Source organism: Medicago truncatula, chromosome 1 (assembly GCF_003473485.1).
Source record: "Medicago truncatula cultivar Jemalong A17 chromosome 1, MtrunA17r5.0-ANR, whole genome shotgun sequence".
NCBI classification, from domain to species: Eukaryota; Viridiplantae; Streptophyta; class Magnoliopsida; order Fabales; family Fabaceae; genus Medicago; species Medicago truncatula.
Window position 1 is genome coordinate 47,484,355 of NC_053042.1, and position 24,899 is coordinate 47,509,253.

The window sequence follows — 24,899 nt, forward strand, 5'->3', positions numbered from 1 at the left end:
CTCCTATGAGATTTCAAGTAAGCCATTTATTACATAATATATTGTGAGGCTTAGATTACCCTATCTTATTTAAGGGGTATTTATCCTTTCAAGATATCAACTAATCAAAATGTAATATACAAATGTAACATTAAATGTCAAATAAATGAGTCAATTTTTCTATAAAAAAAATCAATTTTAATAAGGTAACTTTTAATTTTGGGTTAAATACGTTTTTAGTCCCTATAAATATACCAACTTTTCGTTTTAGCCCCTCTAAAAAATTTCTTCAACTTTTAGTCCCTATAAAATTTTCAATCACTACTTTTGATCCCTCTTTTAAAGTAAACTCATATATAGAATTCATATTTTTGAATGAATTTTTTCAGAAACCTTCGTAATATTATAAGAATCACTCCCTAAAAAAATTAGAATTTTTTAACAAAACATCAATTTGATATGAATTTTTACATTTTTTACGGTTAAAAATTCTTATTAAATTTGTGTTTTGTTAAAAAATTCTAACTTTTTTTGTGATTTTTTTTTTTACAATATTCCATACATTTCTGCACAATTTCATTAAAAAATACAAAATAAACTTAAAAATAGGGACTAAAAGTAGTAACTGAAAAATTCATGTTTGTATTAGCATTATTTATTATTTATTTATTTCACCTTCTCTTCTCTTCCATAGCTTTAACCGACCTCACACCATGTTCACAATCTCAACAAATGTTCATTTCGGAAACACAAAATACACCAGGAACAAAAACAACATAACAACACGATATAATGATTTGAATAAAACAAATTCCAAAAGTAAATTTAATAATCAATATTGTACCAAAAATAAAATTAATAATCAACGCATTGAAGATAAATTTATCTTAATCAAACGCAAAATATGTGTGTTAAAATATAATTTTATATAATCTTAAACAACTCAATCAAACTCAAAACCTAAATACAAATGGAAGCATCATTGGAATTCATGCCAAAGTTGAACGTCACCACTGTCGCATTATAAGTGTGAAACGGTTGCAATCAAGTCACAATAGTAGTGAGAAAGAAATGAAAATGAAAAATCAAATCAAGAAGAAAAATCAAGTCACGATACCTGATGTGATTATGGAAACAACACCGATTCTCACAATATCTGGAATCAAAAGGACGACAACGATTCTCACGATAATTGGAAATGACGGCAATTCTGGAACGAGAGAATTGAACAATCGAGATGGGAAGAAGAATGAGAAAGAAATTGCAGGATTATTCGTGTTATAAGGTAGTGAAAAAAGCTTTTTACCAAACACATCTTATTATATCAAAACTAGCTTATAAGCTAGTCCGACAAACTATAAGCTAGCTTATTCGTGTTACCAAACACAGCCATGATGGGTTGAATTTGATGTGAAATTTTAATTGTTACAAGCCCTACAGTGTAAATTAATTAAGATTGTATACCTAAATATAATTAAATAAAAATTAAAAGTTACCTTATATTCTTTCAAAAAAAAGTTACCTTATTAAAATTGATTTTTTTTTTTATAGAAAAATTGACTCATTTATTTGACATTTAATGTTACATTTGTATATTACATTTTGATTGGTTGATATCTTGAAGAGGTAAATACCCCTAAACAAGAGAGGGTAATGTAGAAAAAACCTTAATATATAGTTTTTCATAGTCAAACATAATTCACATACAGTAACACAAGTGGAATAAGATCAAATATCAATCCACTTTAGTTCAGTACAAAATTCAAGTGGAAGCCAAAAGTAATGACCATTGAATGAATACAAGATAATTTTTTTTATTGATGCTAAACAAAATTATGTGATGATAAGGAGCAACATTTATATGGTCTCATGGAAACCAAAATTTATAAAGAACAGCTACCAGAATTAGAAAAACTTTGCAAGATAGAAGCAATAACCATTGATTCATCATCACCATCAAAAGCAACATTCATCTCAGGGATACTTGCATCCAACTCTGGGGTGGGTGGTGGGGGTGCAGGAAGTAATAAACGAGGAGGTTGCTGTGGATGAGATACAAAAGGGTAATGAAAATTAGTTCTAGCATTATCAATGCCACAAATCTTAATAGATGAAATATCATAGGCCACTGCAGCTTCTTCTGCAGTGTCAAATGTGCCTAACCAATGTCTCTCTTTGGTATAAGGGTTCCTAATTTCAGCTGCATATCTTCCCCATGGTCTTTTTCTAACACCAAGATACATTGTTGATCTCCTTGAGGTTCTTCTTATTGGGTTTTTGAAAATCAATGGGGGAATATTTTCCATTGGATTATTAGTCTTTGAAATTTGAGCTTAAAGACTGTGCTATATATAATTGATGGAATAAATATTGAGAAGGCATGTGATTTGATAATTGGTCAAAAAACTACTATAGTACACGTTCCATTAAGCATTTTGACGTGGAACAAAGAAAAATATGATGCTAGAGGACATAATGGGGCAGGTAAGAAGCATAATATAATAATGAATTGTGAGTATATAATATAGAATTAATGGTTTGTATGTTTCAGTAGTGGCTGATTGTTGTGATTCATTTCCTGGTTTTCCTCACAATTGACATGATTAGTGTGAGCATATTGCTTAAGTTAATGCAATTGTTGTATGTTATTCAACATTTTGATAAATACTTTCTCCGTTTCTTTGTTGACACATAGAAGAAGGATACACACATTTGATTTGGTTTGGATCTTTTTTTTTAAAATCTACGAAACCTAAAAAACTAATTTACCCAAGAAACTCTCATTACTATTATTCTTCACATAGAAAAAAAAAACGGTAGAGCTCTGGGATATTCTTCTTTTCATCCAGTGTTTCAGGATCTCACAATTGACATGATTAGTGTGAGCATATTGCTTAAGTTAATGCAATTGTTGTATGTTATTCAACATTTTGATAAATACTTTCTCCGTTTCTTTGTTGACACATAGAAGAAGGATACACACATTTGATTTGGTTTGGATCTTTTTTTTTAAAATCTACGAAACCTAAAAAACTAATTTACCCAAGAAACTCTCATTACTATTATTCTTCACATAGAAAAAAAAAACGGTAGAGCTCTGGGATATTCTTCTTTTCATCCAGTGTTTCAGGATCTCACAATTGACATGATTAGTGTGAGCATATTGCTTAAGTTAATGCAATTGTTGTATGTTATTCAACATTTTGATAAATACTTTCTCCGTTTCTTTGTTGACACATAGAAGAAGGATACACACATTTGATTTGGTTTGGATCTTTTTTTTAAAATCTACGAAACCTAAAAAACTAATTTACCCAAGAAACTCTCATTACTATTATTCTTCACATAGAAAAAAAAAACGGTAGAGCTCTGGGATATTCTTCTTTTCATCCAGTGTTTCAGGATCTCACAATTGACATGATTAGTGTGAGCATATTGCTTAAGTTAATGCAATTGTTGTATGTTATTCAACATTTTGATAAATACTTTCTCCGTTTCTTTGTTGACACATAGAAGAAGGATACACACATTTGATTTGGTTTGGATCTTTTTTTTTAAAATCTACGAAACCTAAAAAACTAATTTACCCAAGAAACTCTCATTACTATTATTCTTCACATAGAAAAAAAAAACGGTAGAGCTCTGGGATATTCTTCTTTTCATCCAGTGTTTCAGGATAATTGATGTTACCCAACATCATGAATATAATTCATCACAGCTCAAATTGCACCAGCCGGGAATCGAACCCGGGTCTGTACCGTGGCAGGGTACTATTCTACCACTAGACCACTGGTGCTTGATATTATCATTCACGGAATTATAATATATAATCACATTTGTTTACTCAATATGTAGGACCTGCAAAGAGAGACTCATTATGTGAGTCACTCTTCTCAATAAACTTTTATTAGTTTAAAATATATATTTTTTGGAAAAATATTACTATCAACAAAGAAGAAGAACAAATATTATTTATTGATTCTCTTTATTTTTTTTAAAGCTCTATGCTAGGGAACTCGTTCTCCTTCACCTTCTCAAGCTTTAATTAGCCAAATCGAGGTACGTAACTCCAAATCAAAAAGAAAAAAAAACTGCACATCACCCTTTTATTTTAGCTAGGACAAGAAAGAAAGAAAATAAAGATGTTATCACACATACATATGCTATATATATTATCTTATAATGGATATTCATCTCACATGCATACAAGTTGGAGGCAAATAAATGCCTACTTATTTAATCAGTAGCAACATAATGTAATATAAACCACCACAAATAAGAGAAATCAATTGTCTCTCTTTAGAAAATATTTTATCTTCTCAAAACGTTTTAAACATATAACTTAGATATAAATTCTTTGACTTTAAACAAGTCTAGGAATAGCCACAACTTTGAGAGGGTTCTTCATCTCACAAGATAGCTTGAGCACCTCAGTGAGGTCAACTTGATTATCCATATCTTGAACCCATTGAAACTTGTGAACCAATCTAGCCACCCAAAGACTGACAGTCACAAGCCCTAGGTTCCTACCAGGGCAAACCCTACGACCAGCTCCAAAAGGTGCAAGCCTTAAATCAACACCCCTCACATCCATTTCTACACCTCCTTCATTCTTCAAAAACCTCTCAGGCTTGAAGGCAAATGGATTGGTCCACACATTGGGATCGTGGGTTATGGCCCACATGTTGACCATTGTTGTTGTGTTAGTAGGGACCACCATTCCATTGCTGAGCTGGACATCTGATGTGGATAAACGGGCCCACGAAAGTAGAGGGCCAATTGGATGAAGTCTCAATGTTTCTTTCACTATGGCTTCTAGGTATGGCATTTTTGTGATATCAGCATCTGTAACGTTGTCTTTGTCTCCTACAACGTTGTCAAGCTCTTCTCGAAGTCTTGTTTGGATTTGTTGGTTCAAAATAAGCTCTGCCATTATCCATTCAGTAAGAAGTGCTGTTGTATCCGTGCCACGAAATATCATCTCCTGCAAACCCAACTCATCAAAAAATATATTTTTGGATATTAATTAGAAATACTAGTACTAATGATGATAACTCGTTTAATACTAGTATTGTTTAAGGTTATTTACAAATTAGAAGTTGGTTATTATAAAACAAATTAATAGATTATATCATATTAGGTCTAATATTCATCATTACAAAACAAAATTATAAGGTGAAATATGTCACTCTTTATAAATTTTAATTTGACCTTAGTTTTTTTTTTTGTATGTTGATGAAATGAGAAAATCATTATAAACTCACATACACCAAATTCTAATTTGACTTTATCTTTTAACGGAAAATCATAGAGATATGCAACCTAAACAATATTGATAGTATCGGATGTGCTAAGTCTTATCTTTATTCTATGTGATTTGGATTTTTTCAATAAAAATATCAATTTGTTAAGCTATGATTTGATTAGTGTATAACTTTACCCTTTTAAAATCAATGAACGGTTTATAATTAAATATGCAAGTTGACAAACATACACATCTTGATACATGCAAACAAATCGTGCGTTTCAAAAACACTAAAACCCATGACTATCAATATCATAGGATTGAAGTCACGTGTTTTTCGTATTTGACTCCATTTTGTCCTCCACAAATGATGAATATATACTTCCTCCGGTCTTTATTATAAGAAACTTTTGACTTTTTAGATTTATTATGTAAGTGATGTATCTAATATATATTTATAACAAGATATATTAATTATTTAATGAATCTATAAAAAGTAAAAAGTTTCTTATAATAAGGATCAGAGGGAGTATTTGATTAGACAATGAAAATGGAACCCATATAAAGTGGTGGGACATACATTGATTTCACCCAATAAATGAGTGAGTACTAGAGAGTGCGCTTAAAAGAGAGTGTTGCTAACATTCCTCAAAAAATTATCTTTCTCTTTGAACTGCATGACTTTCTGTGGCCTTTTTCTCTCACCTAGGTATATACATACGTACTAAAATATTCATGGTCAAAACATTAAGTTATACTCACTCCTTTTTGTATTTATGCCTAATATTACTACTATTTTGCACGAACCATAAACTTGTTTTCATATATTGAAAGATTTTAATCGTACTGATAAGTTTTATTGAATCTTTCACCTATTCACTTTTTATTTTATTTTATATATATATTATTGTAATGGTAAAATAATTGATAAGATGAGGTATAGTAATCATCTATTATTAAAAAGGAATAGTGGTAATATAAAAGCACACAAACCCATAGAATGGCAATGATGTCGTCCTCTTGGAGCTTCTCATCACCTTTAAGAGAGAGTAGAACATCTACAAAGTCAGAGTCATCCGAAAGCATCTTAGAAGGAGCAATTCGATGTTCATCCAAAATCTTCTTTACAAATTTCTTAACACGGGGAGCAAGAGCCAAGCACCGTTCGCGAATATGATAAGGATCATAAAAGAAGCTAATCCAAGGCACATAATCAGACCAATTGAAAGCTCCCAAAAGCTCAAACCCTTCCCTCACCATCTCATGCAGCTCTTTAACGTGACATTGTTCTTGGTCGTATAATCTTTTTCCAAAAACAGTGCCCATAACGTTATTGAGAGCTGCATCTTGAAGGTGCTTTCTTAGACAAACAAATCCATGATTGGATTGTTCATTAGCTATGGAGCATAACATGACGGCGCAATCTAGCCTACGACCAGCTTCGTGGGCTATAATGCGTCGTGGAGAGAAAAGGTTAGTTGATGCTACTTTACGTAGCAAACGCCAATATGTTCCGTTTGGTGCAAAACCAATGGCACGACTAAACATAAGGCTTTTAGCAGATTGTTTAATGGGACGGTTTGAAAAATGTGGCGAGTTCAATATTTCACGTGCTATGTGAGGGTTTGAGGTGATAACTGCAGGGGTTGAGCCTAAACTAAAGGCCATGAGTTGTTTTGTGGATGATAGGGTTGAAGCTATGGATGCAAGTGTACGGTGAGGTAGGTTATGGTTTAAGGTGAATAACATGCCAGATATTGGGAGTCCTTTTGGTCCTTGTATAGGGATTTGACCCATTTGGTTTCTTTTATTTCTCCAAGCTATACCTCCTTTTGGGATTGTCCATTTTAGAAATGCAATGGAAAACAGTGCAAGTAGGATTACCAAGAGGAGATTGTTAAGTGCTATGGGTGGAAGTGTAAACATCCACCAATTTGTTTCTAATGAGGATGACGGTAAACCCATTATGTAAAGGCAAGGAATGAAAACAAAGGTTGTGGAAGAATGCAAAAGAAAGATGGGACTTGGGAGGAGAGGTTAGAAAGCTTGGTATAAATAGCTGTGCATGCATGGGATGAGATAGAGGTTTTTGGGGTAGGGTAAATTTGAAGATATTTGTATAGAGTGAGTCACCACAATGGTATTATTAATTAAAATTGTAGTCGTTGGTCAATTTAATTTATAAATTTATAGATAATATTTTACTCCTTGAAATTGAAGACCATGCAAACCAATTTAGTCTTTGCTAATCAACTTTGATAACGTAAGTATAGAGATAAACATAAGAACATCTATGATAGAGGTCTTTTCTTATTTAATATATCAGATAAATACATTCATTGTGCTGGAAGAAAATTGTAGCTCTCACATGCACCATTTTTTAAGAGAAATTCTGTGAGACCACAAGCTTTTGGATGGTATAAGATTTGGACAAACTCAAAAATAAAAGTAAAATGATGGAAAGAAAAAAGTTAAATAATGTGTATTTTTTAAATGATTAAATGACATGTATTTTTATTGTCCCACAAAATTTTACGCCGAAAATCTTGTGTCCTTTATAACTCTTCAATTATTTTTTTTATTCTTTTTACCGCATTACTCTTCAATTTATTTCGTTTTAATAATAAAAAAATCATTTATTGAAGTTCGACATTTTCTTAATCTAAGTTGGCAGTTTTTCTTTTAAGAGAAATGATATTTGTATCATCATTTTGTGAAGAATTTTTTTACAACTTTATCTCTCATACGCACATTAAGATCTTATTCTATTTTTTCTTTATTCTTTTTATATTGTTTTTGACCAATAAGAAGAAAAAAAAAAAAAATTATCATAAAAGTTGTAAAAATATCATTGCTCTTTTTTAAACATATAGTCATTGCATATACACTTTTGAGGGAAAGTTGTTGCATATACACTTGTTTTTACAACCATTTTTTCTTCTTCCAAATTTTAATAGTATTCACAAAATATAAAAAAAAAAATCTAAAAATAAGCGGTACAAATAAACATTAAAAAATCTAAAAATAAGCAGTACAAATAAAAACATTAATAAGTGTTGGTTGGAGAGATTTGATGTTTATCAAGTAATAACTTTAAAAAACTACAAAATGAATTTTTTTTTTTTAGTGAAACTACAAAATGATTGATGCGCATATAAAAAATTATTTTAAGCACTAAAAATGATAAATTCCATTATGGATTTTTTAAACAAATCACTACACATATGATGGACCAAGCATGTCATAAATTAGGATGTATTAGAATATATATATATATATATATATATATATATATATATATATATATATATATATATATATATATATTACTAATATACGGTTAAAGAGATTACTGTTAGTTTAATCCAGTTAGTAGATATGTTATATATTATAGGTAGAGGTTAAGGTTTGAACTCAGTTCTCAGTTCTCTCTTGCTATTAGACTACTTGATAAAAATATATATTTTTATCAACTTTGTTATGTTGAGAGTTTAGTCCATTCTATTAGATTTATCCATGTCAATTCAAAGGTGTATTTTTAACTATCCTTGTTAAAAGGTAAATAGAAAGTAATCCATTGCGTGCAAATGGGGTTAAAGGTACTTGGTGTTGCTGAATGCAGAAAATAAAAATGTCCCATTTGTTTCTTTTTATTGCTTTGGCTACTTTCCCTACTTCTATGGTACTGTGCAATATACCAAATATCATAGCAGAAGTGGCTTTTCTTTCTTAAAAAAAAAAAGATGATAAAGATGATAATTAGCTCAATATTCAACGAATTTTATGTAGATTCAAATACTATCTTAAAATTTGAAATAGATTTAACTCAATTTCTAATACCACTCGAAAAAAATAGCAGGACCGAAATTGCATAACTAAACCTAAAAGAACACCAAATGTAATATTAAGTCTTCTTAACTAAATTTAGAATTCCTATAATGGTTCACAATGTCTTTCATTTAACTTTTCACTTATATGATTATTCATTATTTTGGCTTTAACTCTTAAAAAAAAAAAAAATGGCTTTAATTGTGAGTCCACAATATAGAAGGAATTGCTGGCAAGGTTCCACAAGGCACAAATCAAGCGATAACACCTAAATTCGGACGATATTATTTTTTTAGTTGTCAAAATTGTGTTAGCTCAGATGTAAAATTGTTTTTTGATGAAATCGAAATGTTTAACAAGTTTGAGTGAGTTAACATGTGGTAGACTCAAGTAAAATCGTCCAAGTTTAAGATTTAACACTTCAAAACACGCTGTTTAATTTTGGATCATTTTTTATGGGTCTTTTTATGTTAAAATTCAATTCTTGTTTCAAGCTCAGTAATCTAAAGTACTTACCTTGCCTTTACGGTGAACACTTTCTTGTCTTGCCTTGTTTTTCTTCTAAAACCTTCTGAAACAAACAACACAATCACAATATTTATGGTGGTTAGGTATACTTTGTATTTATAATTAATTCATATTTTATACCATCGATATATTTACAAGATTTATATTAACTACATATGTCATGTATACTATAAATTTTATATAATTTTAATTTTAGGTAAACTCGTACGAGTTTATGAGTCGAGTTTAATAAGGTAAAACGAGTTGACGTAAACTCTCGAGTTGTAAAATCTTGGTTGGCGACGATGTCGTTGACGAACAGGTTGAAAGAATAAAAACTTGTAGCTTTCAATCTGAGCATTGAAGAAGAGTGTAGTTGTCAAAAGTGTACATATAACTGAGATCCAACATTGTGAATTATGAGTTTGCTACGAATCATTTACTCATGTTTTGAGAGAAACAATTCAGATTAAGGTTTTGGTCCTGTCAACCTGAAGAAATATGGGTGAGAAAATGATTGAGTTTTTATCCATTCTTACTTTGGTCCTTTTGCTGCTGTGGACAATAAAATTGGTTGAAGAATTGTCAACTCATATGACACTGTGAGTGACTTTCTAGAACTAAAGTGGTTCTTTACTTGTTTTTCATCCTATAAAACATTATCGGATCTATCTAAATTGATACGCAAGTTCCAATATCCGGCGTTGAGGAGGGCGTGTGTTAGGGCGGGAGGCGTGTTGGTACATCGTGTGCGCTTCCTTTCTATTCGCACCCAAAGCACGCTGCTCAAAGACTCACCTCACGTGGATACGAGTTATTCAAGAATGAAGAATATACTCCGATGCATGCAATTTTTACTCCCAAGGACAATGTAACTTCAAACTTCAAACAAGTGGCTTAGAGTTACTTGCCAATGGCTCCTTCTTCAACGGTAGTGTGTACACACGGACAATACTTAGTAAAGTGTTCATGTATAACTAACTTAAATAATGATGTAGAGCCATCATAATAATGATATTGTTTGTCGAATATTAATCGTCAAAATGCGAATTGAGAGTACTTGTAAACACCGTAACGGTCAACTCAATAAGAGAGCAAAAGTGAAAAGTATTGAAATGATAGAAGTTGTCTACTTTGAATTATGGTCCAATGATCTTTTTATACGATCATTAAAGTAACAATTGATGTAGCCAATGGAAGGCTATTACGAATAAAGGAATTTGATTTTTTTTTTTTAGAGGAATAAAGGAATTTGATAACTATCAAACGTTGGTGAGCTTTGATGGTCGGAAGCATTACATATCCTAGAAAATCTTAAGCTTTTGACTGTTTTCATAATCGGGGGTAACCCTTGTTGGAGATGTGATGTACGCTAGATTTGAGCCTTTGTGTAATTGAGCTGATGCTTGCTTTTTTTACTTTCAAAAGTTTCTGATAACACATGAAAATGATCAAAAAAACCCTACGGTAGTTACCTACCGTCGGTTTTCTAGTTATAAGTCAGCGGTAATTAACTACCGCCGGGAGTACTATAAATATTTCCATGTGTTATCTTATCTTATTATCTAATCCTAAGCTACAATGTAAACAACTTTGAAAAACCCTAATCTTTGCTAATGAGCGGGAAAATATTGCTTACTTACTTATTTAATGCCAATTTCAAAATTCAAATTCATCTTATTGTATGATAGGGCGCTGAACCATCATTAATGCAAATTAAATGTAGATATTCCATTACGAGGCTCTTAACCATGTATTGTAAGCAAATGCTACAGACTCTTCACATTCCTATCACATGCATTGAATGTTTTCGTATTTCCAATGCAAGAGTTACTAATTGAACGTGTTATAGCCATCTATAAATACAGATGATCTTTCTGGCTTCCATACACTTCCAATTCATTCCATTCGGCCATGGCTCACAGTAGCATACACACCTTTCTGTCGTACCATGTTATGATAGGCAAGGGTTATAGTTTACGTGATTTTGAGTTAGTATTCAATATTTGTATTTGTTTCCAACCATCTAACATGTTTGTCATTTCATTATGATTTCTTTGCAGCTCCTTTGGACCCAAATCCAATGACTGACGCAGACAGAAGGATCAATAAGCTGAAGCTAAAATATAGGACATATATGATTGAGATGGATGTTAACTGGGTAAGTTCTTTGCTGTCTTTTACACATGAGCATGGATAGATACATAAAATTCTTATCATTTATTTGTTTTTTTGCAGGCTTCTGTTATGCTCCCCAAAATGGTTTTTTTGATCTTTTTCTGTTATAGATTTGTAGAAATTATCATTTTAAAAATTGAATCACGACATCTACAAATAGGAGGTAATTTGGATTTTCAGTAGGAATTGGTGAAAGTTTTCTAGGATTCTCTTTTTATATTACATAATATAAAAAGAACAGCATAATTTCTATAGCATAACATATGTTATAAAATTTTGATTGGAATACGAATTGTTGTTTTGTTTCATTCTTTGGAAATGTAATGTTCCTACTTCTTATGTGTTACCGATTTGATTTGCAGGTATGATTGGCTATTCATATTTTGCAGGTTTGATTGGTAGAGGAGTATCCCACATAATAGATTGGCATCTCATACCTATGATGAATGTTCAAAATGACCAACTTTTGAACCTTTATGTTTTTTTTGTTTGATGTCCATTTTATTTGGATTCTTTTTCAATATTTTTTTTCTCCTCATCTGTGTTGCTTTATGAGGTTCTTTCATCCTTTTATCTTTATATGAATTGTTGGATTTTCTACCTTAATATTTTTATTTATAGATTTTTTTTGTTCTCCATCTTATATTAGCATAAGACATTCTTATGCAATTTAAAGAAATTGTCTTGAAATCGCTTGATTTGAATGGCAATTTTCTCTGAATTGGAAAATATTGAAATCATATATGATTGTATTAGGAAGTTAAAAGTTATAATTGTCTCTAGGAATTGGAGAGCCGACGTGCAATACATTGTACTCAAGGTGTTACTTTGTTAAATTTATTGTATATTGTGGTTGTTTGTGCAATTTTTAATCTGTCAGTTTTGTAATTAACCTGGGTTCACACTTTAAAGGAGTTAAGAGTAGTCCATAATATGTTACTTTGAGAATAAATGATCTTTTAGTTATGTTACTGATTTTATTTTATGCTTTGTGGTAACAGTTTCAAGGGAACACATTTAAAAGAAATTAGGCATTTAGAATGCAATTTGTAAAGTAAAAGTCAACAGGGTAGCTGATCAAGGGAACACATTTGGTCTATTGATGTCTAAAGTGATAGTATTTTTTTAGTCTCATGATGCAATTTGTAGCAATTAGGCATTCATATATAAACGACAACCAGTTATCAAAAGAACAATTTATTTGGGTTGTATTAGTAGAGGTAATTGAAAACGAAGTATGCTCTATGTTTTTGCTGATAAACTATTCGAAATTGCTCATAAGCTTCTCATTTTTGCACAAAAGCTCTTTAATTTATTGGAACATATCTTCCAATGACACAAATCTATTAGAAAGTATCTTGAAGAGAATACACATTTGATACACGTACTTCATATTCGCGCAACTTGGATGGTGACGTCATAGATGATGTTCACATTTTCAAAGAACATTATTTTTTATATTATTTGAATGTTTTGTTTCTAATAATTATGACCCGTGCGACAGCACGGGTGCAAGGTCTAGTTAGGAATATTTGGAAATCAGAAAATCAATTTTCAATTGAACCTATGCTTGATAGAGGGTTTTTGGACAAAGATGTTTTTGGTCCTTGTAGGTGTCCAACATGGTTATTTGGCGAGTCCCAAACAGATAAATAATCAATTTTAAGAAATACTTTTTATTCTACTGAACCAACAAAACTTTATCATCATTTGAATGCTTATCTCTTTTTGCAACAAACAACATTTTTTTCTTTTTAATTAATTTGCTACATCTATAGATCAATTTTTATATAAATAATATACTCAGAAGTAACATATTATAAATACTACTCCGTTTGTTCATTTTTTATTGTAGTAATGCGTGCAAATTATAAAGAAAAAAAAAACTATAAGTTTGATTCAAATTATGTGTATAGACGTTCATGACTTTCAATTGTAACAAATAGTTTAATTAGTATTATATGCCAATGTACAATTATTAATATATTATACAAACTTTTAATGATGTGTTGCTATATCAATTAATGAATATAACAACTCGTGTATTTTTATATTTATTGATTGATGTGGCAACACATATTAAATGCATGTGTAAATTAATTGTACACAATAAAAGTATACTAATTAAATTTTCAAATCATATTTTTTTCTCAATAACACCAACAATACAGTAAATATAATATACATTTTTATTTTTTTTCAATGATGGTGACAATATAACATTTTGTTATAACTCTTTTTTTCCATGGAATAACTCAAAATTTTATCTTATAAAGAAATTTATATAATAGTGGTAGTATAATATAATTTAATTTCCCATCATCTTAGCACATGCCACGTCACCCCCTCCTGACCCCACCGACCCTTCCACCTCCCACTAGCTCTGATGCACCTTCCTACAATTCTATTGCTCCTTCAACATTGGATATCACTGTGACTATGTGTGCGTGAGTTGTTGTTCAGTGAAAATGTGAGACCGTTTTCATTGATAGTACACGCAAGAAGCCAAAAACTAACCAATTGGAACGACTAAAAGTTTTTATTGAGAGGTCTATCTTAGCAACCTAAATCTACTTGCATGTGACTCTCCAAAATAAAAAGATTCTTTATTTTTTTTTTACTTTGTTACTTTTGGATTTAACTATTTCATAATAAACATATTTTAAATGTTTTTTTAACATCAAAATTTATTAGAAAATGAGAAAAGTACAAGCGGTACTCGCTTCGTAAGAAAACCATTACCCTACTATAAGAAATTAAACAAAAAAAAGGATTTGAATACCATTTGAAATACAAGCATAGACCTTCTAATTTTCTAGCAATAAACCACCTCCATGAGATGACTTTGATGCAATCTCTTTCGCCTCGGAATTCTTAAAGAAAAAATAACCTTATTTCGAGCTTCCCAATATTTCCAAATTGTTGCATGCCAAATAAGCGTTAATCCCTTCCAATATTTTTTATTACAAAAGATGAGGATGAAAAGTAGTCAAGGACGGAAACAACATTTTCAGGTAAAATCACCCCCATTCCAATTCATTTAAAAATGGAATACCAAATCCTTCCGACAAAACTACATCTATAAAACAAATGATCTTCCACTTCTTATTTCTCCGGGCTCCACACACAATCCGAAAACACCCCCTCCGACAACACACCTCCTTTAGATAAATTTGAAAGAGTCGGAAGTCTTTCAAGAATAAGTTGACATGAGAAAATTTGCGATGACATTACATTTTACTTTAAAAAAAAAATCAAAGCATGAGAAAATGTGGGTAATGGGCCTTATGGGCTTCTCGAATGGAACTTATATTTGGTGTTTGGTGGTTGCTCTTTTTACCCCATATTTGCTCTCTATTATAAAAAATTAAAAAAAACAACATTTGATAGCTATTTACTGAAACCTTTAAAATCACGAAGGATATTGTTTGGTAGTTACGAACTGTTTGAGCATCTGCGGGGTAATAATAACAAAATTCTTGGTTTATTTATAATTTTTTGTTTTGTTTTATTATTTTAAAACAAAATAAAAAAACAAGGACACCAGGATCCACATAAATAAATGTTATATCAAACTATGAGTGAAGACATGTTTTTATGGTATTTTTGTTCCTTTAAAAATTAAAAGCCTCTGAAAATGTTAACACGCACCCTTAGAAATATATGTTAAAGGATTCGATATCAAAATTTTATCTTAAAAATTGTATCAATTTATTTTTCAAAATGTTAAAATTTATTTTTTAATAATAAATATTTTCTATTTATAGAATCTTTAGCACGTCTTTTAAAGACACATGCATGTTAGCCTGATCCATAGAATAAAAGGAGTGTAATGAAGATATATTATTTGTCTAAATTAATTTTACACGAACATCAAATAAATACCTCAATAAGCCTATTTGGACTTTGAGATTTTCGCACTAAATGCAATAAAATGTAAATTTATTTTGCACAAGTTCTCCGGTTCATGGTAGACAAACTCGCGATCCAACTCGTAGGATCGTTTGAGTTCGTGATCTCACATCCCCTCGCCGTGCCGGAACGTCGTCGGAATCGCTTTTTGGTGGTTGCGGTTTGGATCGTCGTTGAAAAACGCAAACGCGTTTGTATCGTACGATTCAGACGAGTCAATTTTGAAACCCCGAAAACCGGGTTCGCGGGTCGGTCCGTGACTCGGTTATTGTTTCGTTTTCCAGAAATTCAGTTTTCTGGGTCAGGTTCGTGATCCGCATTCACCCCAAACGCATTTTTGCAATCAGAAATGCAAAAAAAAAAAGTGTTTCACTCTTATTATTCTCTGAAACGGTTTCTAATTCCCTTATTAAACCCATTGATCATTGAAATTAAACCCATTAATTATTGAAAATCTTCCCAATACACCTACTATCAATAATTAGGGAAATTTTTCAGTACACCCATAAAGAACTTTACCAATGCAATTCTCATATTCATAGCACTCAACTCCCTCTCTGAAAGATGATTTTAGGAGTGATGTGCTACTGTTTTGAATATTAGAGTTGTTTTAATGTGCTACTGTTAATGAATATGAATGTTATTTGAAGTTTTTATCTATTAAATTGTGTTGCTTCATATGCATATGTATGAATTTATATGGAATATATATGAATTTTTAAATTTGGTAGGATCTTACGATCCCCCGATTCACGATCTCGTGGGTCCTATCCGATCTTATCTAGGATCTCGAGTTTGTCTACCTTACTCCCGTTAGCCTCTTTGAAGTTTGAACCCATTTCATACGATAAATAATGTAAGATTTACACGTCCACGTTTAGTATATAAAGGACCTCTATAAGCCTATTTGAACATGGAAATTTTCCCAACTTTGATTAAATAGACCCATCTCACATAAACTTCATACTTATTTAAGAGTGATAATATAAAATCTCAAACCAATTGCATTCTCAACTAAACACCTTTTTTCTCAATCTCAAAATACTCGCATGTTTTTCATACTACTACTGAAATTGGAACAGCAGAAAGAGGAATAAGCTTCTTCAATGTGATTCCATATTGCTCACTCATATCAAGCGTTTCAGGACTAACACCTTTAGGAAGCTCCCATTCAAAAGAATGCAACAACACAGCCAACATCAAAATAATCATTCTATTAGCAAGTGGAATACCAGGACAAATTCTCCTTCCGGCACCAAAAGGTAAATACTCAAAATCTCTCCCTTTAAAATCTACATTCGAATTAAGAAACCTTTCTGGTTGAAACAACAACGGATCCTCCCAAAACTCGGGGTTTCTTCCTATAGACCATGCATTTATTAAAACTTGGTTTCCTTTGTGAATTGTGTAACCATTTATTTCAACATTATTTGCTGCAATATAAGGTAAGAGAAGTGGTACAGGAGGATGAAGCCTAAGGGTTTCTTTGACTATTGCTTGGATGTATGGAAGTGAAGGAATGTCTGATTCTTTGACTTGGTTGGATTTGGGAATTAGTTGAATCACTTCATTTCTTGCTTTTTTCATTATGTTTGGATTGCGGAGAAGCTCTGCCATTGCCCATTCAGTTGTTGATCCTGATGTGTCACTTCCAGCTATGAATAAGTCCTGTTTAATTGTTTCGAACCAAAAAAAATTAACGATGCTTATTTAATTTTGAAATCAACATAATTAACAACCATTAGAATGTGCACAAGTGACTGATGTAGAATGTACGTGAACGATGTAAACCTCATATCACCAAAGTTAGGTTAAAAAATCAACAAAACAAAAATGAAGTTGGAAACTACAACTAGTAGTCTAAGTCTACTATTTATCGTTGAAAATTGAAACTAACATTTTTTTTAAACAAGTCGAAATTAACACTCAATTGAATATTGAAATTTGAGAGCATAGTAATGGTTGTGGATGATACACGTAAAAAATTATTGGATCGTGCATATCCTGACTTACTCCAATTATTCATAAGTATAATATATTTAAGCATTTACTCAATAATTGGACTTCCAACTGTTTACAAAACATAAAATATCTTCATATCATTATCATCAACAGTAATTTTGATATTAAATATATATGATAACATGTCGTTTAATAAAATCATATCATTAGTTGTGATTATGTTAATGGAGGAGTTCAACCTACGACCTCTTTACAACTCTTACATGTATGCCTTTCCTTCAAAATATGAAGCCATCTTTTTTCCCTATATCATATACATTAAATCATTTGCTCAAAGTTTAACGGATATACATTATTGTTGTAAAATATTTTTACATCAACATCTGAACAAAACTCATGCACTCATGCCATTACTATTTAAGTACAAAATGTTTGATTTTTTTTTATTTTTTAAGAAGTTAAACTAACTCACCTGCATAGACTTTGATCACACTCCAGTCCCAAAATATTTGATTCTTATCAAAGGTCCCTCTAAATTTAGTTCATCCTTACATTGCATGTCTCTTTTTTTTTTTTCATTGATTAATTTATTTTCCTAAAAATAATTTTGTTGAAAATGCAATATATGTATAACTGAAAACAAAATTATTTGAGTTAATTAATTACCAGAATCAATGGCTTGATGCTTTCAACGCTAAAAACAGAGTCATCCTCTTGTTGACAATGATCAAGCAAAACATCCAAGAAATCACCAGCAACCACGCCACCATCATGCGAATTACTATTTCTATCTTCAACACGTTTTTGAATCATACGATCAAAAATCTCATGCAATCTTACATATGAAACCTTAACGTGTCTCTTCACACCTTGCAGATCAAACATCTTCACCACTGGAAAATAATCAGAAACATTCACTTTCCCAGCATCTTCCATTATCCTCCATACAAGCTCTTTAAACTCACCAGCACTCTCGAACTCCGAATCAACAAGGTCCTCTGAGAACACCGTGTTGGAAACCAAGTTCAACATGGTGGCGAAAGCAAGTTCACCTATGTCAACGGTTGTTTTCTCTGCTGCTTTTTTGTGAAGGTGTTGGACTAGTTGCTCAACTTTCCGGTGACGGAGATGTTGGAGAAGGTCAAGGCGGTGGGTGGTGAATATTTGTGTGGTGCAGATACGTCTACGGTTACGCCACCGTGAGTCGGCATGGGACCATGCGAGTGTGTCGTTGACGTTGGGTTGAGCAGCAACTGATTCAGGGATAGGGCGGTTGGCGAAGGATTGGTCGTTTTTTTGGAGGATTTCTTGGGCGGTTTTCGGGGAGGAAGCAACGGTGACGGTGACGGAGCCGAAGCGGAGGGACATGATGGGGCCATAGGTTTTGGCGAGGGAAGAGAGGGTGCAGTGGGGTTTTGAGCCGAGTTGGTGGAGGTTTCCGATTATGGGAAGACCGGTTGGACCGGGTGGTTTATTCTTTTGGCGGTTTAGGAAGAACCGGATTATGATAAGGGATAGGGTGGTGAATAATAGTAAGATATGATACTCCATCATTGATTAATTATCTAGTATGAAATTGTCATGAACTTCAATGAAAATTATATAAGGTTGTGTGTTCTGGACTTTTTGGTTTAGCTACGTTTCACCTCATGGACATGTCAATTTAACTGATTGCCTACATGTTAAGAAATGGTATAATTTTCAAATCTAATTGAAAATGATGTTTTTTCTAAATTGTTTCAAGATAAAGAGTGGTATAGGTGCATCTTTTTGGTCCACCGAATACCGACTGTGGGAGTGGTTAGGAGAAGAAGCCATCAACCGGATGACAGGTTCTAGAAGTAACTAAAAAAGTGTCCAAAAATAGTAATTTGCAATTTTGAAACCAAATTTCTGTCCAAAACATGGTTAGTATTAAAGGGTGGTGATATGATCATGGTGTTTTATTTGATGTGTTGTGGAACACGGTGTTGCTTACTTAGGTGGATCGTGGATCCTTCACGGATTGGACCTTGGTCAGTCCAAAACATAACAATTTAGACTCTTTAACAAGCATCTAGCCATGAGTAATATTTATTTGAAATGCATTAACATTTTAACAGATAAAACCAAAGATATCAATTGAGCAGAGTACATATTGAGAAGTACACAACATACTCCTTGCTTCACTCCTCAATCTGAACAGGCTCAAAACCCCTATGAATTGAAGACTTAACAGCATTCAACACAAGTTGTGTTTTCCTACTAACAATTGGCCACTTCTTCTCAGGTTTGGAGTTTCTAAATTTAATTTCGCCCACCAAACGAGCAAATTCTGTAACCAAAAGAGCCTCCTGAGGAAGATTAGTTTTAACAGTACACTTCACTGGCTGTTTAGACCAACAAGTAACAAGATCATCAAAGCTAGTTTCAGTACCAAAATGAAAAGATGCTTCATTCTCTTCATAAGGAATAATAAAATCATGAACATGAAGAGTTCCTTTTGTTCCAATAGCTGTTATATCCATTGTCAAGTTTGCCAAGAAAGAACAATGAAATGTAGCTACTTTACCATCCTCCCAATATAGTGATGCACCACAATCCAATATAACTCCATCTTTGTTAAGCACTGGTTCACGTGAGGCTATCACTGTTTTAGGGAGTTCGTAGTTGGCAGCTAAGAGGATTGCACGAATGCAATACCAGCCTGCATCACCCAGAGAACCATGTGCGTCAAGATCTGGCTTCACACGAATGTCTTTCTTTAGATATTCAGAATCTGCAGCAAATGTAAAGCAGGTGCGAACCTGCACAATCCAGAAGCCACCACTTATATCAGTAAATAGGCAATGAACATGCAGTCAGGTTTTTCTTATGCAATGCAACTCTACTTTCCAAATTTTACAAGTTAATACTCAAGTCCGTCCTTAATCTCCCACACTATCAATATTTCAAAATAATTTCTAGAATAATTACAAAATATTAATTTTGTCCTTCTATCTGAATCTATCATTAGGTGCATCTTTATCATTATTCGGTTTATTCCAAGTCCATCCCTGACTTTCCAACTTAATGTAACTTTTCAAAAAGTCTAGTGGTGAAAATCATACACACTAAATAATAAGTGGAAAATTGCGAGTTAAAGTCTGCATACCAACATATCAAACTTTGCAGTCTTTTATGATCTGAGTTGTACTTACTGAACAACTTAATGTCATTTTAGTCCCAACGGAGCGGCAAATTTGATTGAAGTTTTGTGATTTCAAAGATCATTTAGAATATCGATAATGTGACCAACTAGAATACTAGTTTGACATAGTCCTACAAATCCAGGAACCAATTTGAGTACTTACTACCATTGTAGTCAGGATCGAGTGCTGGTTCGTAGGATCTTACGATCCTATGGCCCACAACACCTCAACTGTGCTTCGACTTTAGGCAAGGTCGCTTTTCCTCTGTTTTCACTCTATATTTTTTTGCTTGGTTCCTCTTTTTCCCCTCAACCATGCTTCGACTCAACTCTATCAAAAAAGCTACTGATCCTACTTACGAACCGTGTTACGTTCCTCGTGTTTACGTTCTTTAATTGGCCGACCAATCCTACATCCTGACTACATTGCTTACTACTTCACTTTTTTTTTTTAAAAGCAAATACTATTTTACATTTTTACTTATTATATTATACAAAAATGGTACTTAAGTAAAAAACGAAATTTATAATAAATTATGTAGACTACATAGTATAAGACAAAGAGTTAAGTAAGAAGATTACAAGCAATTTCAAGATTTTGCTCACAAAAAAAAAAGCGATTTCAAGATTACACTATTCAGTCAGACTTGAGAAAGTCAAAGCTTAGCAAATTTATTTGGCAATCCAAAAATAATAGTGGAGCTAGGAATTGACATGTAGATTACCGATTTGAGTTGACCAAAACGGTGCGGATCATTGAAAAACTGTGCCATTTTAGCAGTCCTAGGATTATGAACCCACATAGTATTATCCATAAACTGCACACCATTCTCCTCGCAAGCTCCCACAATTTCATCAAACTCAGCAATATCCAGCGCAACAGGCTTCTCAAGAAGCAAATGCTTCTTATTCTGGGCCGCAAGAACGGCCCACTTAAGGTGCAAGCTTGTAGGAAGTGGCATATACACAGCGTCCACATCAGGGTCTTCCAGCAGAGCTTCGTAGTTCCCGTACACCTTCGCTGTTAGTGGGTAGCCATTGGCGGCGGCGAAAGCGGCGGCTTTGTCGTAGTTGCGGCTAGCGACGGCGCAGATGGTGGCGTTTGGGGATAAGTTGATGGCGCGAGAAACTTTACGAGCTATGTCGGCACAGCCTACTACTCCGATTTGGATCAGTGCTTCTGACATTTTGGTCAACGCGAATTGAAGATAGAGATGGACTGAGTGAGTGTGGTGTCGAATTGAAGGTTATTTATACTAGTACTAGTATAACCTTTACAACACAAATATTAATTTCATCGTGTAGAATAATTGACACAAACAAAAATGATATATATTAAAAATAAAATAAAAAAACAGTTTACTCTCTAGCATCAAGTGTGCAGAGAGAGCACAACAAAGTATCATGTAGCAATACAAAAAGCTGACGGTCAACCAATGCCCAAACAACTAAAGGTCCATAAATGATAACAAAAAATAAAGCAAACATTTTTAGTTTTTATTTTAATTTTTTCACAAGCTGCGTAATTGATTTAGCATTATTAGAGAAAAATATGTGATTTCTTTCATTTCATAACACCCAAATACTACAAAGTCAAATTAGTTGCAAGAACAATTAACGGGGTTTAAAGTAATATGCAAATTGAATAAAAAGATCTCTGGGATCCATTAATTACACACCGATTCAAGTTTTGACAAGTTGTCACAACACACCAAAAATAGGGCAATGAATTAAAATATGATTTGCGGATTCGTTATTACGACATCCTAACACACAAAATTGAGAAATCAGACAGAATAATACCACGACGCACTAAATTATCCTTTGTAGACCACATGTTATGTAGTAGACGCACTAAATTAATTTTTTTATTGTTAAATAAAAGTGATAAAGCATGTTTGAGATTGTTTGCCATGCGTATTCTTCTCTCTTTTGGTAAATCATACCTTTTTTATACAAAAACAAATATGATTGGTTGCACTATAAAATGATGCATGCACTCCTAATGGAGGAAATTGTGTATTGACTGGAATATAAGGGCTAACTAGGAAAGGACATGTAATTGAAAGCCTGTGGTTTTTTTACTACGAAAAAGCCTATGAAATTGGGACCCCTGTTGAATTAGGTTTACTGTGAGCCCACATTTTGCACAGTATTTGCGTTTAATTATGAGCCCACATTTTATTCCTAAATTTTTGTATTTATTTAGCATATTTTAATTTTGACATATTCATAGTATTATAGTAGTTTTGTGTGTTTCATATAAAACATAGGAGCAATTCTGTATCGTCACAACCACAAATATATTTGGTTTAGACACAGATACAATGAAAATAAGTAAATAAAAGAAGAAAAAATCAATTTATTAATATTAAAAATATTGGTTAATGTGTGTATTGTTGTGTGTGCGCCTAAATAATTTGGATGTGTATCCGTGACTATTAAAATTTCCCTTTATCATAGATCATTTACAAAGTTTATGTGAAAATAAAAACAGTTAAGTGAATACCCAAATTAGTCCCTGAATTTGCACGAATCGGATAAAAACGTCCTCTAATTTATCGAAATGCACACTTTATCCTTGAATTTAACAAACATCCATCAAAATAGTCCTTCCGTCCAAATGCTCCGTTAGTGCTGCTGAGTTGTCGTCATGCATGTCATGTTGTCTTGTACACGTGTCTACAAGGAAGTCACGTGTACAAGGACCAATTTGATGGAAACGCTAAAAATTTCAGTTTTGCTTTTTAAATTCAATTTTTTCAAATTTACCCCGTTATTCTCCATACCTTTCCATCCTCACATTTCAGTCAGAACATCATACACGTCCATGACCTTTCTCCTTCCCGCTAAAACCTTCATCATCATCATCTATGGCGAGGTACATTGCAAAAGATTTTGTTTTGACAGAAGCTTTCGTCATTTATTAAGGTAACGCCTCCTGTTCGTTTTCTATTCAGTCATGTTTGTTTTCTCCCTTTTTTGTGTGCATTTTTTTTATTTTTATTTTCAGTTTTTAGGCATTCGTTTTCAACTTTAAACTTCATTTCATGTTTTCTTTGATGTTCGGTTTTGCTTACTTTGATTGTGTTTTTTAGATTACTGATATTAGGGTTTTGTGTTAAAGTCTTAAAATGCAGAAAATGTTGGAGGTGTTGTAGAAAATGCTGCAAATGTATCAGAAAATGCATAAAATCTTATTGCTTAAAATGATGGACAAGTTACACAAAATGCTGAAAATGTCAATGTTGGAAATGTTGTTGCTGGAAATGTTGCAATTCAGAGACAAAATGTTGCTAATGGTGTTGCAAATGAAGTAGTGCTTGGACAGGTATGACTATTAAATTTTAAGGATCGATTTGCTAGTAAGTGTAATAATTTAAGGACTGATTTGATTGAATGTTTTATGAATTATGGACTGGTATGATTGAAAATGTTGTTGCAGGGTGTTCCAGCAAGGAGGTATGGCATTAGAGGGTCAATTATTTCAAATGAGAGGCCTAAACAAACACCAATGAGGGTCCTGCACCAACACCCAACTGCTCCTGGCGTTATTAGAGTACCATATCCAAATTATGGTCCATTCGGTTCAACTCAACCTAAGTTCATGGAGTTTATCCCAACCCTCGGCTTTCCAAAGAAGTGATACTTGATGCATGTTTAAATTATGCTTTTGGAACTGTAATATTTCGACTTGTTTAAATTATGCCCCCTAGTTGGGTTTCTTTTTGGCTATGTAATATTAAGAACATCCTTCTATGACTTATGACTTGTTAATGCCCTGTAGTTTGGTTGCTTTTGCCTATGTAATATATCAAACTTAAGACTTAAGACTTATGACTTATTTAATGGTATTTTCAAGGATGATCTCTTCTGCAAATATATGCTTCAAGGATCAAATTGGATATATGTTTATAAAATTCAAGGACTTATTTGACGGGTTTTTAATATAATTCAAGGATCGATTTGATAGTAAGTAAAAAGTAACAGGGACAAAATTGCACAACATTTTTTTGGAATCAATCAATTTCGTCCTTGGAAATTTTTGTCACTATCAACCAATTTAGTCCCTGCTTATATGACATCTGACATGGCAACCCATGTGAGAGGTTAACGGCC

General features: G+C 32.6%; 4 protein-coding genes and 1 non-coding gene across 5 annotated transcripts; all 5 read right to left on the reverse strand.

The window, feature by feature from the left end:
* Positions 1-1,836: 1,836 nt before the first annotated feature.
* On the reverse strand, positions 1,837-2,285 carry LOC25485008 (ethylene-responsive transcription factor LEP). The gene has a single exon (XM_013614107.3). It carries the CDS (start codon positions 2,283-2,285, stop codon positions 1,863-1,865), a length of 423 nt encoding a protein of 140 aa, XP_013469561.1. The 3' UTR covers positions 1,837-1,862.
* Positions 2,286-3,704: 1,419 nt separating this feature from the next.
* Positions 3,705-3,775, reverse strand: TRNAG-GCC (transfer RNA glycine (anticodon GCC)). Its single transcript has one exon. It is a non-coding gene; the product is annotated as a tRNA-Gly (tRNA).
* Positions 3,776-4,219: 444 nt separating this feature from the next.
* LOC25485011 (cytochrome P450 78A7) lies at positions 4,220-7,189 on the reverse strand. Its single transcript, XM_013614109.3, has 2 exons — positions 6,218-7,189; positions 4,220-4,963 (listed from the first exon to the last, which is right to left on the reverse strand). The coding sequence occupies exons 1-2, from the start codon at positions 7,187-7,189 to the stop codon at positions 4,343-4,345; spliced, it is 1,593 nt and encodes a 530-aa protein (XP_013469563.1). The 3' UTR covers positions 4,220-4,342.
* Positions 7,190-16,462: 9,273 nt separating this feature from the next.
* Positions 16,463-19,500, reverse strand: LOC25485013 (geraniol 8-hydroxylase). Its single transcript, XM_013614111.3, has 2 exons — positions 18,278-19,500; positions 16,463-17,317 (listed from the first exon to the last, which is right to left on the reverse strand). Exons 1-2 carry the CDS (start codon positions 19,163-19,165, stop codon positions 16,706-16,708), a joined length of 1,500 nt encoding a protein of 499 aa, XP_013469565.2. The 5' UTR covers positions 19,166-19,500; the 3' UTR covers positions 16,463-16,705.
* Positions 19,501-19,646: 146 nt separating this feature from the next.
* Positions 19,647-21,967, reverse strand: LOC25485014 (uncharacterized oxidoreductase At4g09670). Its single transcript, XM_013614112.2, has 2 exons — positions 21,506-21,967; positions 19,647-20,397 (listed from the first exon to the last, which is right to left on the reverse strand). Exons 1-2 carry the CDS (start codon positions 21,965-21,967, stop codon positions 19,777-19,779), a joined length of 1,083 nt encoding a protein of 360 aa, XP_013469566.1. The 3' UTR covers positions 19,647-19,776.
* Positions 21,968-24,899: the final 2,932 nt, after the last annotated feature.